Source organism: Felis catus, chromosome D3 (assembly GCF_018350175.1).
Source record: "Felis catus isolate Fca126 chromosome D3, F.catus_Fca126_mat1.0, whole genome shotgun sequence".
Lineage (NCBI taxonomy): Eukaryota > Metazoa > Chordata > Mammalia > Carnivora > Felidae > Felis > Felis catus.
The window spans coordinates 4,761,074-4,777,925 of record NC_058379.1 but is presented as its reverse complement, the minus strand read 5'-3'; the positions used below and the strand labels follow the sequence as shown (position 1 = coordinate 4,777,925).

The 16,852-nt window shown below is 48.0% G+C and overlaps 1 protein-coding gene across 1 annotated transcript in view; it reads left to right on the top strand.

Moving 5' to 3' along the window:
* Window positions 1-13,655, top strand: part of TMEM132B (transmembrane protein 132B) — a 373,840-nt gene extending 360,185 nt beyond the window's left edge. The window contains exons 7-9 of the mRNA XM_023241277.2: window positions 2,075-2,345; window positions 4,359-4,550; window positions 5,475-13,655. Of these exons, the coding sequence (XP_023097045.2) occupies window positions 2,075-2,345; window positions 4,359-4,550; window positions 5,475-6,623 (1,612 nt within the window). The 3' untranslated portion in view covers window positions 6,624-13,655. The remainder of the gene's footprint in view (window positions 1-2,074; window positions 2,346-4,358; window positions 4,551-5,474) is intronic.
* Window positions 13,656-16,852: the final 3,197 nt, after the last annotated feature.

Below are 16,852 nucleotides of genomic sequence, written 5' to 3'. Positions count from 1 at the left end.
GCGAATTTCTAATTAATGAAAAATTTAACCTTTTTCAAGTTTATTTTTGAGAGAGAGAGAGAGAGAGAGAGAGAGAGAGAGAGAAGGAGCATCCCAAGCAGGCTCTGTGCTGTCAGTGCAGAGCCCAACTCAGGGCTGGAATTCACACACCATGAGATATGACCTCACCCAAAATTAAGAGTCTGCCGCTCAACCAACTGAGCCACCCAGGTGCCCCAAAATTTAAACTTAAAAAAAAAAAGAATGCTATCTGCCCCAAAATGACAGAATGGTTTGATTAATACAGTATTTCTAATACTTCATTTATTCACTCACCACTTTTATGATATTGCCCCTTTTGAATGCCACCTGTAATATATACTTAATATTGTTCTTTTTTTCGCTTTTATTCACTTACTTAAGGGAAATTTTACATGACTATCAAAAATGGCCAACCGGTAGAAATTAATGCAGAGAAAAGAAAACGTCGGTGTTACATTCTGTATAGATACTGCTGTTTGTATGAGTTGGTCTTTTTTTTTTTTTAACTTATTTCTTTCTCTTGAGAAAGAGAGAACAGGGAAGGAACAGAGCGAGAGGGAGAGAGAGAATCCCAAGAGGGCTCCCCACTGTCAGCACAGAGCCTGATGTGGTTTGAGCTGAAACCAAGGGTCGGACGCTTCACCAGCTGAACCACCGGGTGCCCCTGGCTGAGCTGGTCTTTCATGAGTCGACCAGCAAGTGTCAGATAAGCGTCAGGGACAGCCCAGCCCCAGGGACCTTCCTTCCCCGCGATCAAATCGGAAGGACTGAAAAGTAGAACGGGAATAACTTGGCGCAATGTCGTTGCGTGTTTTTGGTGATATGTCCCTTTGCCACTAAAACCGTCTCACTTTCCAGCACAGATGTTTACTCCTCGCTTTGGGAAACCACAACATGCTTCTTTATGGATGCTGGTTACACACCATTCCTTTCCAAATGGTTCCCAGACCTTTCAGGGAGGCAGGAGGGTGCATTTTAAAGAAGGTGGGTTTCCGAAGTCAAACGGAACTCTGTAAATTTGCTGATCGCCAGCTGTCCAGGCCGTGTATTAACCACTCCGAGCCTCGGCGGCTTCGTGTAGAAATAGGAACCTCTTTCATGGCTGTTTTGAAGATGCAGGGAGGTCACTATAAGGAGGAAGAGGGCACCGAGGGGCACAGCAGCCTGGGCGTGGACCCCGCCCCTAGATGGCTAGCTCTGTTAGCTCTATGATCCCGTGAGTGGGTAGACCCAGACCCAGCGCATAGTAGGGCTGACTCGATGTGTGTGAATTACAGCCCCTGGCTCCCCTGCCACCCCTGTCTGCCCACGGTCGTAGACCCTTCACCAAGCAAGGTGCTCTCACAAAACCACACAGGACAGGTTCCTCTCGAGGGGAAGGTCCTGGAATAGCAGAGCCAGCGAGGACTTTCCCCTGGGGTCGTGCACAGGCGGGGCGGCAGTTGAGGTCCTCTGAGCCAGGGCGCCTGAGATTCCCGCAGGAACCCCTCAGCAGCTCTGTGACTGAGTGCCACCGGTGGGCCAGGGGGTGAGAAAGGGCACTCTGGCCTCCCTGTCCAGGGCCAGCCAGGAGACAGGGCTGAGCCATCCTCAGGGGCCGTCCTCCCCCGCTCACACCTGACCGCACCCCTGGAGGGAGCAGGGGGGGCAGCCAATCTCACTGCCTGGGCCTGTGTGGGACTCCCGTGAGGAGTGAAAACTGGGCCCAGCAGCTCTTCTGACCCGGGACCTCACGGTTCCCACAGCGGGGACAGTTTCAAACCACAGAGTTCCAGAATGCAGGGCGGGGACTCAACCTCTGCCTATTTGGGGGCAGCATGTCCCGCGGTGCTGGGCGCATGCTGGGCGCGTGAAGGCAGGGGCGGCGCTCGCCTTCCGTGCTCCAAGCAGGTGCACCGAAAAGGAACAGACGGGGAACGAACCAATGGTGCGCGGGCCTGGCGGGTAGCAAAACCACGCCACGTGTTCTGACGCTTCCAGAGGAGCTGGAAGACAAGGCGTGCGAAGCTTCTCCACGGCCGCGGCGTTTATCCTGGTTTGTCTGTGTCCCCAGGCCCACCCGGGAGAGCGAGGACGAGGAGGACGAGGAGAAGAAGGGGCGAGGCTGTTCCCTGCAGTACCAGCATGCCACGGTGCGTGTCCTCACCCAGTTTGTGGCCGAGGCGCCCGACTTGAGTCAGCTGAGCTACATGCTGGGCCCCGACTGGCAGTTTGACATCACCGACCTGGTGACGGATTTCATGAAGGTGGAGGAACCAAGGATTGCGCAGCTGCAGGGCGGCAGGACCCTGGTGGGCCGGGAGCCGGGGATAACCACCGTGCAGGTACGGGCCACCCACTCCTTGCTAGGGCCCCAGCCCCAGCCCCAGTCTGTACTGATGAGCGTCCAGGTAGATGCCGCCGGGCAGGTGTGTGTGTGTGTGCGTGCGTGTGCACACGCACAAGAGAATCATGACCGGCTGTAGAACATTCACCAATTTTCATAATCTAACTTAAATTAATTTTTGCATTTCAGGGAGAGTTGAGGGGAAAAAAAATCCCTAATTTCTTTTACCGCCAAAGCTAAATTAAACGCACAGTGGAAGCCACCTTTCCCCCAGTACGATAATTTACTCTTCATATACCACTAATAGAAGACGGTCAAACCCGAGAAAACTAGTTTTATTTTCCTAACCTTGAGGGTTAACCACTTAGCTATATGTTATACTTTGAACAGTGGACAGAAATTTAAAAAAAAGTTTTTTTAATGTTTATTTTTGAGAGAGAGAGAGAGACAGACAGAGCATGAGTGGGGGAGAGGCAGAGAGAGGGAGACACAGAATCCAAATCGGGCTCCAGGCTCCGAGCTGTCAGCACAGAGCCCGATGCGAGGCTTGAACCCACGAACTGTGAGATCACGAGCTGAGCTGAAGTTGGACGCTCAACCGACTGAGCCACCCAGGCGCCCCGTGGACAGTAAATTCTTAAATAACATGTTTGCACTAAAAATAATTTAAAAATCCACAACGAAGTGCTCTGTATTTTACTAGAGTAAGAGTAAAACTATTTTCCCGGTCAGTTTGAATGGCATAATTATGCAGAGATGCTCCAGCACGTTTTCTAGCAAAAATTTAAAGTGTTCCACTTGTAGTTAATTAAGTCATATTTTAGGTGGTGCCACAGCCAATGTTGACGAAACTGGATGAAACGTGCAATGTTTCGTATTATTCTTCCGTGGCTCTGTAGCACGTTATCACAAAAGGAGCAGCTAAAAGCACGCCTCATTTATGAACTCAGTTCTGTAGGTCAGGAGTCGACGAGAGCTGGGCTGGGTTCTCTGCTGAGGCTATCACAAGGCTGCGGTGAAGGTAGTGGCCAGGCTGGGCTTCTCTGGGGGCTTTGGGAAGGATTTGCTTCCCAGCTCATTCACCTTGTTAGCGGAATGCAGTCCCTCACGGGTGTGGGACTGAGGAGTCTGTTTCCTCGTGGACTGTTAACAGGGGCCACTCACTGCTCCCAGAGGGGCCACCCACATCATGTCTCATGTGGCCCCTCCATCAGCAGTAATAGCTGGGTCAAATCCTTCTCACACTTTGAACCTCTGTGATGTTCATTACACCCCGCCCCCCCGGATAATCCAGGATGAGCTCCCTGTCTGAAGGTGCACCTGCCGTAGAAACGCCAACGTAATCATGAGAAGTGATTTCTCATCACATTCCCAGGTTTGAGAATTTAGTGAGGACATATTCAGGGCGGCGGGGAGGGGGGCAGTTCTGGAAATTCTGCCTGCTGGATGTTCCTGTCCATTTGTTAAGCACCACTGGTTGCAGACTAGATGGTAAATTAGAAGGAGTGACTTCTCAGTACGTTAACAATCCCTCCTCCACTTGGCTTACGTGGTCTCTCCAGGGGTGACACAGTGGCCCACACCACGGTCACTGTTGTCCCATAGTGTACAGCTAAGTGCCCCCTGGAAGGATGTGAGCAGGAGAAGATGGCCCATTCCGCCATTTTCACATCTAAATATTAGTTGTTGGGAAACCCTTGCTCTTTGAGTGCCTGGTCCCAGGGTGGGCAACTTTGAGCTCTTGTCTCTATGTGAAATCGAGCTCTTCTCAGAAAATACACTGTGGTTGTCATGGCAGGAGTCAAAGGCAAGGAAATGGACCAACACGATGTTTGTCAAACTCCTCCAGTTGGCGAGTGTCACTGGACCATAGCATAACCCTTCCCTACAGAGTTCTCCAAGTGCACTCACTTGGCAGACAACTGAGGGAACACGCTGATGGAAAAGGTCAGTTAGGAGTTTAAAACCACTGAGTGGAGCACACACTGGAGCTTGGTCGCTTCCTTTGAAGGTCCTCTCCCCGCTCTCTGACTCCATCCTGGCCGAGAAGACGGTGATCGTCCTGGATGACCGCGTCACCATCGCCGACCTGGGCGTGCAGCTGGTGGCTGGCTTGTCCCTTGCCCTGAAGCCTCACAGAGCGGACAAAAGAGCCATCGTCTCGATGGTGGCTGCCCAGGACGTTCTCCGAGCCCCGCAGCAGGTGGGATCCCAGAGTCCTTTTGTCCCCGGTCGTTTGAGACCACTTCCCTCCCCCGCGCATCTGCAGAGGGCATCAGTTGAAGCTAGGATGGGTGGTCCGTGAAGCTCCTTCCTGCTTCTTATCCAGATGGCCCTGCCTTTTTTCGAGAAAAATACCAGCGACTTAGATACGTTTTCCTCATTCATGGTTTTATACGTCAACCATGCGTCCATACTCCACTCGCTTTGCAGCAGCCTTATCTGTGCTTGGCACACTCTGCTGTCCCATGACCATAGGATCACAGGTTTTTCCATTTGCCAAAGCAGGTGGTTTTGATACTTGGAAATTCCACGTCAGCTGCTTGAACACGCGTGGCTGATGGGCCCCCAATCGCTACCGCTTACAGTCATTGCCAACTCTGAAGCTCTCCTCCATCTTTAAACTCATAACGAGTGTTTATAAAGACACCAGGGTGCTGTGCCTTTCCGGTGAGCTCCTTCCCATAAGGCATCTTTCCCCAGGCTCCTTACCCAGTGCGTGTTTCGCTTCATCAGCACTGGCTTCCTAATAAAGAATGTTCAAAGCGATATTATCTGGAGCAGTAGCCTGATTAGTTGCACCTGATCTTGATTCAGATAAATTGCCTGATCTTTCGAAATGTTTTTTAGAAAGGTCAAAGTCAACTTCTGTTGTGCGGCATGCAATAAATTAATATGCACCTTAATGCATTCATTAAAGTATATTATTTGCTTCGCATATCAGTGGAGCAGTAGTATGTTATTGATGTCAGTTCAAGGCATGCCAGGAACGGTTCAAGATTTAAACCATAGAAGTTTATTTTTCTCCATCTGTATATTTAAATGATATTATATAGGAAGTCATATTTATGTTTGCAATTTGAAGGAACCTGATTATAACATAATGCTTTGGTTTCATTTTTCTTAGGAAGCAATAGTCAGTTCTTGGATTTTGTTCAGTGATGGTTCGGTGACACCATTAGACATTTATGATCCCAAGGATTTTTCAGTTACTGTGTCATCATTGGATGAAATGGTGGTGTCTGTCCAGGCAAACCTTCAGTCCAAATGGCCGGTTGTGGTTGCACAGGGTGAAGGGCAAGGTCCCTTGATTAAATTAGAGATGATGATTAGCGAACCCTGTCAGAAGACCAAGAGGAAGAGTGTTCTTGCCGTGGGTAAAGGAAACGTCAAGGTCAAATTTGAACCAAATGTTGATGAGCACCTAGGAGGCACCAACGATATCGAGGGCATCAGTCGGGAATACAAAGACCACTTCAGTAATTCCATACAGCGTGAAGGAAACCAGGAGAGAGCGGTTCAGGAGTGGTTCCAACATGGCGCCTCTGTTGGCCAAGAGGAACGTAGCAACAAAAGCACAACCCCACAGTACCCCCTGGAAGGAAAGGATAAGAAGTTGCTCAAGAGTGGTGGTCCAGACTCCTTCACAAGCTTCCCCACTCAAGGGAAGTTACCGGAACCCAATAATCCCAGTGACCTTACAGTGACCTCAAGGGGGTTAACTGACTTGGAGATCGGCATGTACGCTCTGCTCTGTGTCTTCTGCTTGGCCATTTTGGTCTTCTTAATCAACTGTGTGGCATTTGCTTGGAAATACAGACACAAAAGGTTCGCTGTGAGCGAACAAGGCAACATCCCCCATTCCCATGACTGGGTCTGGCTTGGGAATGAAGTAGAACTTCTGGAAAACCCCGTGGACATCACCCTCCCGTCGGAGGAGTGCACAACCATGATAGACAGGGGGCTGCAGTTCGAGGAGAGGAACTTCCTTCTCAACGGCGGCTCCCAGAAGACTTTCCATAGTCAACTACTCAGACCCTCTGACTATGTCTATGACAAAGACATTAAAAGTGAGCCTATAAACCCATCGGGCCCAAAGAGGAAGAGAGTCAAGTTTACTTCCTACACCACCATCCTCCCGGAGGACGGTGGCCCATACACCAACTCCATCCTGTTTGACAGTGAGGATAACATCAAGTGGGTCTGTCAGGACACCGGGCTGGGGGGCCCCCGGGACCTTAGAGACTATATGGAAAGGCTGCAAGACCAGATGTGAACTCCTTTCTTACGTTTGTATTCACCTTTATGCCTTCTGTTTTTTGAACGGTGGAGCAGTGAGTTTGTTCAGCAATAGGGGGTGATTTAACAAAGGTTAACTTGTGGAGGTCTGGGAGGGATCCCTTTCTGAGCAGGTGTCAGAGGCCCGGAGAGCTACAGCAGCTGGGTGATCAGCCGGGAAATGTCTCTAAAGCGGCCACACATAGATCCTGGAGAAGTTCTAAGACAACAGTAGTATCTGCAGCCCGATACTAGCTCAGTTCAAATACAATAAACCTGACCCCACAGACGTTGTTAGTCATCTCGCGACAAACAGCCGTGTGGATTTAGAAAAGGCTTGGGTGTTGATTTTTCTATTCCTAGAACTTTTAAAGCACAGTGGACACTCCTTGCCCTTGGCCCGAGATTGGACGTATGCGAAAGATGCCGAATGTAGCCGCCCTTATTTGTTATGAGCGCTGCTCGTTATTTTTATATACATTTGCACCTGCACCTGGTTTCCTTTGGCCTCTGGAGTTCTTTTTGAAACATGAAGAAAAGCAGTTGTGGTCTTCTCTCTGAGATGTTTGATTTGCACATGAGTTTGAGTCGCTGACGTTTGCCGCGTCCGTGCAGGACGTCAGGTGTCCTCCAGTTTTCCACACTCCTTACCTAAGGGGCCATATCTGAGAAACTTATCCTCACAATGTCCTTCCTTCTCTTTGTTGTGAAGCTTCCTTGTATCAGGACTGGGGACATGGGGTTTTACACAAAATATTAATATACTGTGAGGGAGGGCCATCTCTTTACAGTTTTCTATCTGAAGCTTAAAAACTTTGGTGAACACTTGTCAACCACATTTATTTTTTATCTTCTGCCTGTGGAAGATTCACGGGGAATCCCTGGAGTGCATTTCTGAGGGCTTTAGAAAAGACCCTGAAATAGTTTGTCTTTATACTGGTGCTTTCTGGTCAACGCAATGTGTTATCCAAATGGAAATCAAAATCTTAAACTAATATACACAGAGAGGAAATTGCATGGGAAATGCATTCAGATTAAACTTCCATTTTACTGGAACAACCACCACAACAATTTGAAAGTAGAGTGATGTCTCCACTTAGCAATATGTAGAAATCCTTCCATACAATGACCCCCAACCCTTACCCCCCAAAACCCATCAGTCGCGACTCTGGCAGAGATAAAACCTACACAGGGTGTGCTCTGATGCAGAAAAGCAATGGGTTTGCCCCCAAACAGCATAAAATAAACGGCCGTTCAAGAGTTTAAGCGGTTATGCTGAAAAAACCATAGCTATTGGAAAGTCAAAGTGGCAATAGGAAAAAAAAAAAGCATGGCCCCTGCATAATTTTTAAATACAAAAATATTTTTCAAGGAATTGCATGAACGGCTTCAAGCAAAGCAAGAATTTCAGGTTAGATTAGAATTTCTCACACAAGAACATTCTACTGAGATGGGATAGAGGTGAAGACGGACAGTGGACTAGGCCACCAATTCTGAGCTTTCTGGTGCCACTTACATCCCTAGGAAATAGAAATTTAAAGTCCAGGGCAGCAAAGGCGCGGGGAAGCGGTTTCTTGACTCCTCATGGCTGCTGAGCAAGCTGTTAGAATGAGAGGCGTTCGGTTGTTGTTGGGAAGTGTTCCGTGCGTGGGGGCAGGACAGCCCAGCCTCCTCTGACCTGTGCCTCCTGCCCACAGCACTGCGGTGGGTTTGTAAACCGTGCATACGTTACCAGGGACGTGGACCTGATATTGAGAGGCCAGTGTTCAGTTGATCTTGTGTTTAAGTTGGGGGTTGAGGAGTGAAGCTGGTAAAGTTGCAAAAAAATCTTTCAACTCGTTGGGTGAACGAAGCCAGGAGACCCAGGCGTTAGCTTCAGAGGGAGTTTGCAAAGAGATGGCTGATGTCTGGCAGGAAGGGCACCTCAGGGAGCCCGGGGAGACTGTCACCAGGGGTTCGAGGCAGGGGAGGTGGCTCAGAGCTAGCTGGGGAGGCCAAAAGGAAGTTCACACGCTAATGCAGCATAGCTGTCTAAATGAGCCCCACTCCTTCTGTAAGACGTTCTCAATTTTCTCTCTCTTTGGATCTTCAGCAAAATCCCCAAAATAATGGGGATTTCATGTCTGAAACGGAGGACATTCAGCTGGTATAGGGAGCTTCCTGCACATTCTCACACACCAGGCTGCCCCCACTGGTGCAGTGAGGCTCTGGCAGGGGGGTGATCTGGAAAGGAAGGAGGACGTTACCATTGCCATGATTAGCGTTACTGACAAGGTTGCAAATCAGAGCATTCCCTGGGGTCTGAGCGTTTGATGTGGGCAGAGCGCAAACTCGGGGGCACTAGAACATAGAACGCGTCAGAGGTTCTCAGGAGTCGGGAGCTGTCCGCGGTCCTGAAGATGCCTCCCGTGGGTGATCCAGGCTCTCTGCACAGTCTCCTTTGTCCGTTTCCGTTCAAATTCAGTTCAACGTGAAAGTCGAATGGAAGGTCATGGAGGAGGGGTCCCTCTTACCACACAGCACACGCTCACACGCACGCACACATACATACGTACATGAGTGTGTTGGTAGTGAAGAGCCAGAGAGAACAGTATGTAGCAGGAACCAGCACGGTCCGCGGTCCCCCGATTTGCCACGGGCATCATTCCGCTATCCGGGATTTCAATGAAGTTCTTTTTGTTCTAAATATCTCCCGCTGACCAGCAGCCGTGGATTATACCTGCCTGATTTCCAATAGATCATTTAAAATGAATAGGAACTATGCCTCTACATATCTAAACTTAGATGGGGAACAGACCTAAATCATGAAACCTTGAAATACAGTTCCCTGGGGACCTGCATGTGCCTGGATTTTCCAGGTTTTTATAGCTGACATATCCAACTGATCGGTGTGTGTAGTAACCTGAACAGAACAGCATTGATAAAGTCCCTTCCTCTCCCCAAGAAGCGAATGCTTAGACCTCCCTCCGACCCCCGAGGCGGATGCCAGCAAGCCTTGGGACACAGGCTGGGAACTTCGCGGGTCACAGGGAGGGCGGCCCAGGCACCCTCGAGGACCGGGCCACCTGGAACGGGGGAGGGTGAGACCAGTGTTCCCAGCAGCCAGATGCGCTGCTCTCCATGCCACACCCAGGGATTGAGGAGCGGCTGCCGCAAGACAGAAGCACGGTGTGAGCACACGGGGTTGCATCGGAGGGAAAGCCAGAAGACACGTCAAGTTTCCCTGAAGGGTGCCACCCAGCAAACCTCGGGACACTCTGCACGTGCCAGCAGAGGACTAACTGACTTCCTGTTTTGTGTTGCGCCCTGGCCAGGGTAAGCTCCCAGACTTAAGCTCCAGGCAGAGCGTTTCTGTGTATGAACGTTAATGCAGGGAAAACACGGATTAATTTCTGTACCATTGCCACATCCGTAGACAGGTACCTTGTACTTCGCTGATTTTTAAGTTTTAGGAAGTCTGCCTTTGTGCATTTTGTTGTTTGCACCCTCTTCTCACCCTTTTAGAAAGGCGTCTTCCCATGGTGGGGTGTTGGGACCAGCCAAGGCTCTGTCAGAGAACTAAGCAGTCCCCCTTCAACGACCACACAGAGTGGTCGCACCTGCTTCCTCCATATCACCAGGACCATTGTGTTTTCTACTCGAATCATCTCACAAACGGCTTCAATCCTTCATGCTCGTCTCTGTAAATGACACGACAGATGGTTTATAAACTCAGTAGCCGTCTCCTCCGTCAACAGTATACATGTGTGATGTACCGAGTATCACCTGTTATGTGAAGGAAGGGACGGGATGGGTGGTGGAAAGGCTATGCTAAGATACGGAAAGCAGATATTTTTGTATGTAACAGAGGCAGTTCCCTGGGGCGCTGAGAAGTGCGCAGGAATAAATACATTTTATAATAAAAGCATGCAATGCTGTAGCTTTTAAATGTACAGACATCCCCGCTCAAAAATATCCAAACCGATGGTGGGGAAAACACCGGGCCTGACCTCCCGCGGGGCACTGGTTAGGACCGCTGCCTGGAGAGGGCATGGCTCACGGTGGCATCACGGATGGAATCTGCTAGAAGATTTTGATCTTACTCTTCACTACTTCTGGATTTTTTTTCCTCTTTTTTTTTTTTTCCTGAAAATACTTCCGATAAAAGTGACTACATTTTCCAGCATAAAGGTATATTCTAACCACAGGGTAACTCATCATTTTTAACGTGAAAATAAACGCTTAAACATTCTTCGGTTGTCTCCTTATTTTATGCACATATTCCCTCTTCAATTTCAGCCTCTGTATGAATTCACTCTTCTCAGCCAGAGATTTTTAATACATTTGATACAGCAATAAATGGAAACCAAAAGAAAACGTTTCTTAAAAGTTGCAAACAGCCTTTACCTTTGGAAAACTTCTCACTTGTTTTCCCAGCTGGGGGACACTTATTCCGGGACGTCTTAGAAGGTGGCTTGTGGCGCTCACGTCCCTGTCGAGGGCCACGCCATCTTGGAGGCAGTGCTGACGTGCAGGACGCAGTGGCCCCTGACCTCAGTCTCCCTTCTGGTCTTGTCAACGGCTCCCTTGTGTGTATGTGTTTGGGGCTGGGTGCTGAGGGTCCAGAACAGGCAGAGCTCTGGAGACATAAGAAAAACACAAGACTGTCAGGCTCCTGCTTGGGAGGTTGACGTAAGCATTTCAGCTGACTGCTGGCCAGGCACTGCCGAGCCCCCGAAGCTCCTCGGTTGGCATGTGTGTCCTTCCCGACACTGCCAGCATCATGTTTGGTATTTTGGCAAATGTCCCTTTGGGGATACCACTCTGGCAGTAACTTGACACGTCACGATAAATGCCCTCTAACCGGGCTCTGCAGACATCATTTTGAGGCACTGGGTATACACATGGGGTTGGCTTGTGAAATCGAATCTGTGGAGTAGCAGGCATCCGATGAGCCCAGGTGCTCTCCCAGGTGTGGAGGATTTTCCACGTTCTGGGCAAATGCTTCTCACCGACCCCCTCCTCCTAGACCTCATCCTTGGAACATGGGAGGACGGAGCCACGGACCCCGCAGGCTCTCCCCAGGTCCCAAAGTGCATGCATACAGTTAGTACAGCTGGTTTCTAAAAGAGAAGGAAAAAAGAAAAAGCTTGAAATGAGGTTCATAAAGGGACTTCTGAGCGTGTGCAAAATGCAAACGCTGCGTTTCAAGTTTTGGGGGTATTGGACTCCTGAATGCCTAATTTAATTTCTTTATGGTTTGACACAATTTAGATTGGTTCTAGAAAGTTGTTTGCTTTTAGAAATGTGAAAAAGTACAAGAAAGTGCAGAAGCATTGTAACCAGAGTTAGTGTTTATAGACACTTTTATGACTCAAGGTGAGCAGGACACTGTCACTTTCCAGATGGGAAATAACAGTTCAAGTCCAATAGGACAATGGCCCTCCCCATCCAGGCCAAGAAAGTGATCACGCCGTCCAAACTGGACAATCTTTAAGTTCCATGAGATGCCTTTATGATTTCTTTGGCTTTAATTCTTGCCCTCGGTCAGTTGTTGAAGATGAAACCATTTAATTTTATCTTGGGGATTGAAATCTCTTTAGAACCTGGAGAAACCAAGAGACAGGTGGTCTTTTTATGCATCTACCACTGCCCGTTGGGACAAGCACTTTACAAACAGAGAGATGGATGTTGCTTTGGAATTCGGGGTCCATGTGATACTGACTGCTCTATTTGAAAATATTACTTCTCTAGGATGGATTAAATCACTGTTGACCTGACCCTTCTTTTTTTTCTTCCTTTGGCCAAAGAGCATGCACCATTATAAGGTTGGAGCTGAAATAATCTGCTACTTTATGATTACCTCCTTTGTAGGAATCTGACTTGCTAAATAACACCGATGCCAGTGTAGACACTGCCTGTATAATGTAGTTTCTTCACTTAGAGATGCTTCCTTGGAGAGTGTGCCTTTTTTTTTTCTTTGTCATAACCACTGTAGGATCTCTGTTTTATCTGGGTACATTCCCACATAGGGCAAACATACTGTAATCCCATGGATATTTTAGGCTGACACGGGGCACCCATCGGGCACTGGTAAGCACACCCTTCCAAGTACTCACCACTGTAGCCCACTCTTCTAGCTGTGCATTTCTACTGGCACATTTGTAAACTTGTGTGGGACCTTTGACTGTCTCGGTCTGGTGCAGTAACTTGCTTACCACTGCCAGTTCACATCCCCAAAGATGCCCAGACTCGCCAAAAGGGAGAGACCAAAGTGCTTCCTCTTGGCACAGACCACCGAGTGGGTGACCTTTCCCATAGCTGTCGTCCACTGGGAGCCTTATTTTGAACACCAATTTAAAATTCAATGCAGATTCCAGGAACAAATCTGTTGCCCCCCCCCCCCGCCCCGGCCCCCCCCACGACAGTTGATGTTCTAGGCATCATCGTGGGTTGAAACAAATGCCGAAACGATGAAGGTCAGGAGTGGAGTAGAGAATGAAGGAATAAGTGATCACCCCAGTTGGCTGTAAGACAAATGTGAATGACAGTGGGGATCATACAGCAGATCTGTGGTCTTGCGGGGGGTGGGGGGGATCATGTCTGTCTCCCTGTGGCAAACAATTCTTACAATGCTGCTTACCTACAACGTGTGTCTAAAGAGCATGCTGTTTGCTCACAATTACCTGTCAGTTGCCCAATTCCAGACCCTTCTCAGGCAGGAGGATCTGATCTGGGCCGCGGAGGCCACTTCCGGGTGGCTTCCGGGCAACAGTGGGGATATTTTGTCTGGCATTTGAATAAAAAAGGTGTTATCCCCTACTTTCTATCTTTCTGAGCTGGGTTCTTCTTGCCTGGGACACGCCCAATATTATAAACAGAGCATGCTGTGATAACATTGTGCTTCTATATACTTTTTTGGTTGTATAATGTCTTTCTCATATTACGGTTTTCAGTATGATCTGTTGTATATGTTTCTCAGTATATTTAACATATCTGTAAAGGCACTTCCAAACATTTTGAAAATGAAGAAATAAAACGTGTTGGATGATTCCTTGTTATAGTAAAACAATCAATTGGTAGGTTCCAGGAAATTACCTCATCTTCCAATAGGTGTTCAAAGGAGAGGGTATTAAGAAGACTTTAGGTCTGGCATAGAGGCAGCTAGCTGTGTCTTCGGGGTCTTGAGAATGGCTGTTGGCCATGACCTTGAGAATTAGAGAAAAGAATGCCTTATTTAAATATGAGAGCAAGATTCCAAGGGAAAGAGGCTTGCTCTGTGCCCTGGGGGAAGTATTCTAAAATGCGTGTTGAAATAGCTCCGTTGGGGTGCCTGGGTGGCTCAGTCAGTTAAACATCCAACTTCAACTCAGATCATGGTCTCCCGGTTCATGGGTTTGAGCCCCACGTCATGCTCTGGGCTGACAGCTCAGAGCCTGGAGCCTGCTTCGGATTCTGTCTCCCTCTCTCTCTCTCTGCCCCTCCCTCACTCGTGCTCTGTCTCTTTCTCTCTCTCTCAAAAATAAATAAACATTTAAAAAAATGTTAAAAAAAAAAAAAAGAAATAGCTCCATTAAGAAGGTCTGTGAGTTTCTGTAGTTAAGACATGCAAATTCAGTTCCTGGAGAAAGCCAAGAAAAGCCCATATTTCCTTAAAGCTTGCAAAGGTCAATTTTAATGAAAGAAAAAACTTTACTAAGATGTGTCTCTGTAAGCCAGGGGAAAGTGAGTTCTACTTACACTAAGTTGAGCCCCAGGAAAACTGACTTAGGCATCAAAAATTCCAGTTCATATTCATAGTCTTGGGATGTGTTGCATTTAACTCCAGAACCGCTAAAACATTTCCATACCTTGGGTTTCCACCGCTCTGCAAAGTTTAAGAAAGGGACCCCGTCACACCACACCTACGCCCTCTACAGACAGTTGGCTTCAAGGGCTAGGTTGCCTGAATTAAAGTTGGCCGGGCTAAGTCTGTGTCAAAAAGCAGCTTTAGCAAAGCAAGTGCCTAGTGTCAGACTGGCTACCTCAGGGTCTGTGACAACCGTGGGCCAACACCAGTGCTCCCAGTTCACTGTGATAGTTCGAGGAGTCTGTGACAGCTTCGTAACCAGGGGCGTGATCAGCACTACTCTAGACGTACAGAGGTCTCTACAAAACTCCCTTTCCTTCCTGCAAAAGGCAACAGCTATAAAGAGAGAATGGCTGGGCAACACGTTGCACCTGTTCTGTGCCTTGATCCTCCTTTATATGAGAACAGAACTCAAGAAGGCAGCGTCACCAAGACATTGGAAGCCACTTTGGGGCGAGATCAATCTGCGCGAAGAAACACCAGGTGAGTTTCCAGGGTGGATTGGACTGACCTGCATGGGAAGGAGAATCCTGCTTGGTGCCACAGGTCATTAGGGGTCGGGGTGTTGAAAGTGGATATTTTTGTATTCTAAGTTTTTTTTTCATGGTGCTTGCCCTAAAAATACTTCGCATGAACTTGAACACTGTGTATCTTGTTTTAACTCTGATATTCTTGTTAACAAGATATCCTTGTTTTAACTCTGCAAGATTCATAATGGATAGCATTGAAGTTGACACTCTAATAGCATTATTTTTTCATAAATCGTACAGGGGAGCTTATACTTCCAATTTTTCTTAACCTACTAACATGTTCCGACTGTCCTCTTTGACCTAGGAGCTTTCCGGTGGCCCTTTTCAGCAGGAATCAATGTGTATTTGGATTGTACAGGTTGTGAGTGGGTAATGTTCCTCTCCGTGTGCACTAGGAAGGCAGTCAGGGGTAGAAAGTGAGGGTGTGGGGAGGGAGGGCAGGGAGCACGATCACTGTTCATTGTGGCTCCACGTGGGTCAGATCTGCCCATGGAGGAGATTCCTTCCTGTTCAGTCGGGAAAGGTTAGCCCTTGGAGCTCGTTTGAGGGCGTGATACATCAAGGATGTCTAAACTAATGACGTCTTTTGTCCTAAACTTTACCTTCTTCTCAGGGAGGTTCTGAACTGCCTGCCCTTCCTTCCGCGATCTGAAATCCAGGTCTGACCTTGGGAGACCTGTGTGAGCCCTATGGCAGTCCTCACCCCATCCCCAGACTAAAATACAAAGAGAAAACCGCCAAATTCCAAAACGGCCACAGAAAGCCAATATTATGTCAACTTCGCTCACCGTTAAGTACAGAAGCCATAGAATGTCTGTGGCTTTTGGAAACAATTCACAGGTGAGACTTTCTAACTTGCCAAGAATTTCCAAATGCGTACAGTGATCACCAAGAGATGGTAACCGATTATAAGTAAGGAGTTAGGTAAATCCAGAGATTTTCAGAGGCACAATAATTTCATTAAAGAATTCTATTTCCTGGGGCGCCTGGGTGGCGCAGTCAGTTAAGCGTCCGACTTCAGCCAGGTCACGATCTCGCGGTCCGTGGGTTCGAGCCCCGCGTCGGGCTCCGGGCTGATGGCTCAGAGCCTGGAGCCTGTTTCCGATTCTGTGTCTCCCTCTCTCTCTGCCCCTCCGCCATTCATGCTCTGTCTCTCTCTGTCCTATAAATAAATAAACGTTGAAAAAAAAATTAAAAAAAAAAGAATTCTATTTCCTATTTACATGTGGTTGTATTATAAATGTTTGATCTGCTTTGAAGTAGGACCTCTAGATGCAGGGGCATTTGAGGGTCTCCAGGGGCCCTGAGAGAGCCCTGGTTCCAGGGACTGCCAAGGAATTTTTCTCATCCTGGTGATGAGATGTGTGTCTGAAGAAGGCCTGAGCCACAGCAGACCTCTTAGTAAATTCTGGAAACACTAATACTGTTCACCTTACATTTTATTTGCCTTTTTGTAACAGTGAGTCTGGGATTGGAAGATTCTGAAATACTTTTCAAAAACTTAATGTTACCTTAGCCTGCAATATTCTTGATATCAAAACCACCAAGATGCTTGATTGGACATTAACATAAAAGTACGAAACAAAGCAGGAAAACTCTAGCTTGGTTCTCACGTTGAAAAGAATATTTCTACTCGTATGAAATGACTGAGAGCCCAAATAACCACTGATCTAATTAATGTGGGGAAAAAGCAGCAGAAGCGTCAACTTTGTCACCAGGTTCATGGATCTGGTAGAAAAGACTGTGAAACCCCATATCTGCAGGTCTCGAAGATTTCAGAAAGAGAGAACACTGGCAAACAGTGATCGGGTGTGGGGTCTTGATGGGCAGATAAAATCAAGGGTGTTCCAGGTTGAGGGAACGGAACAT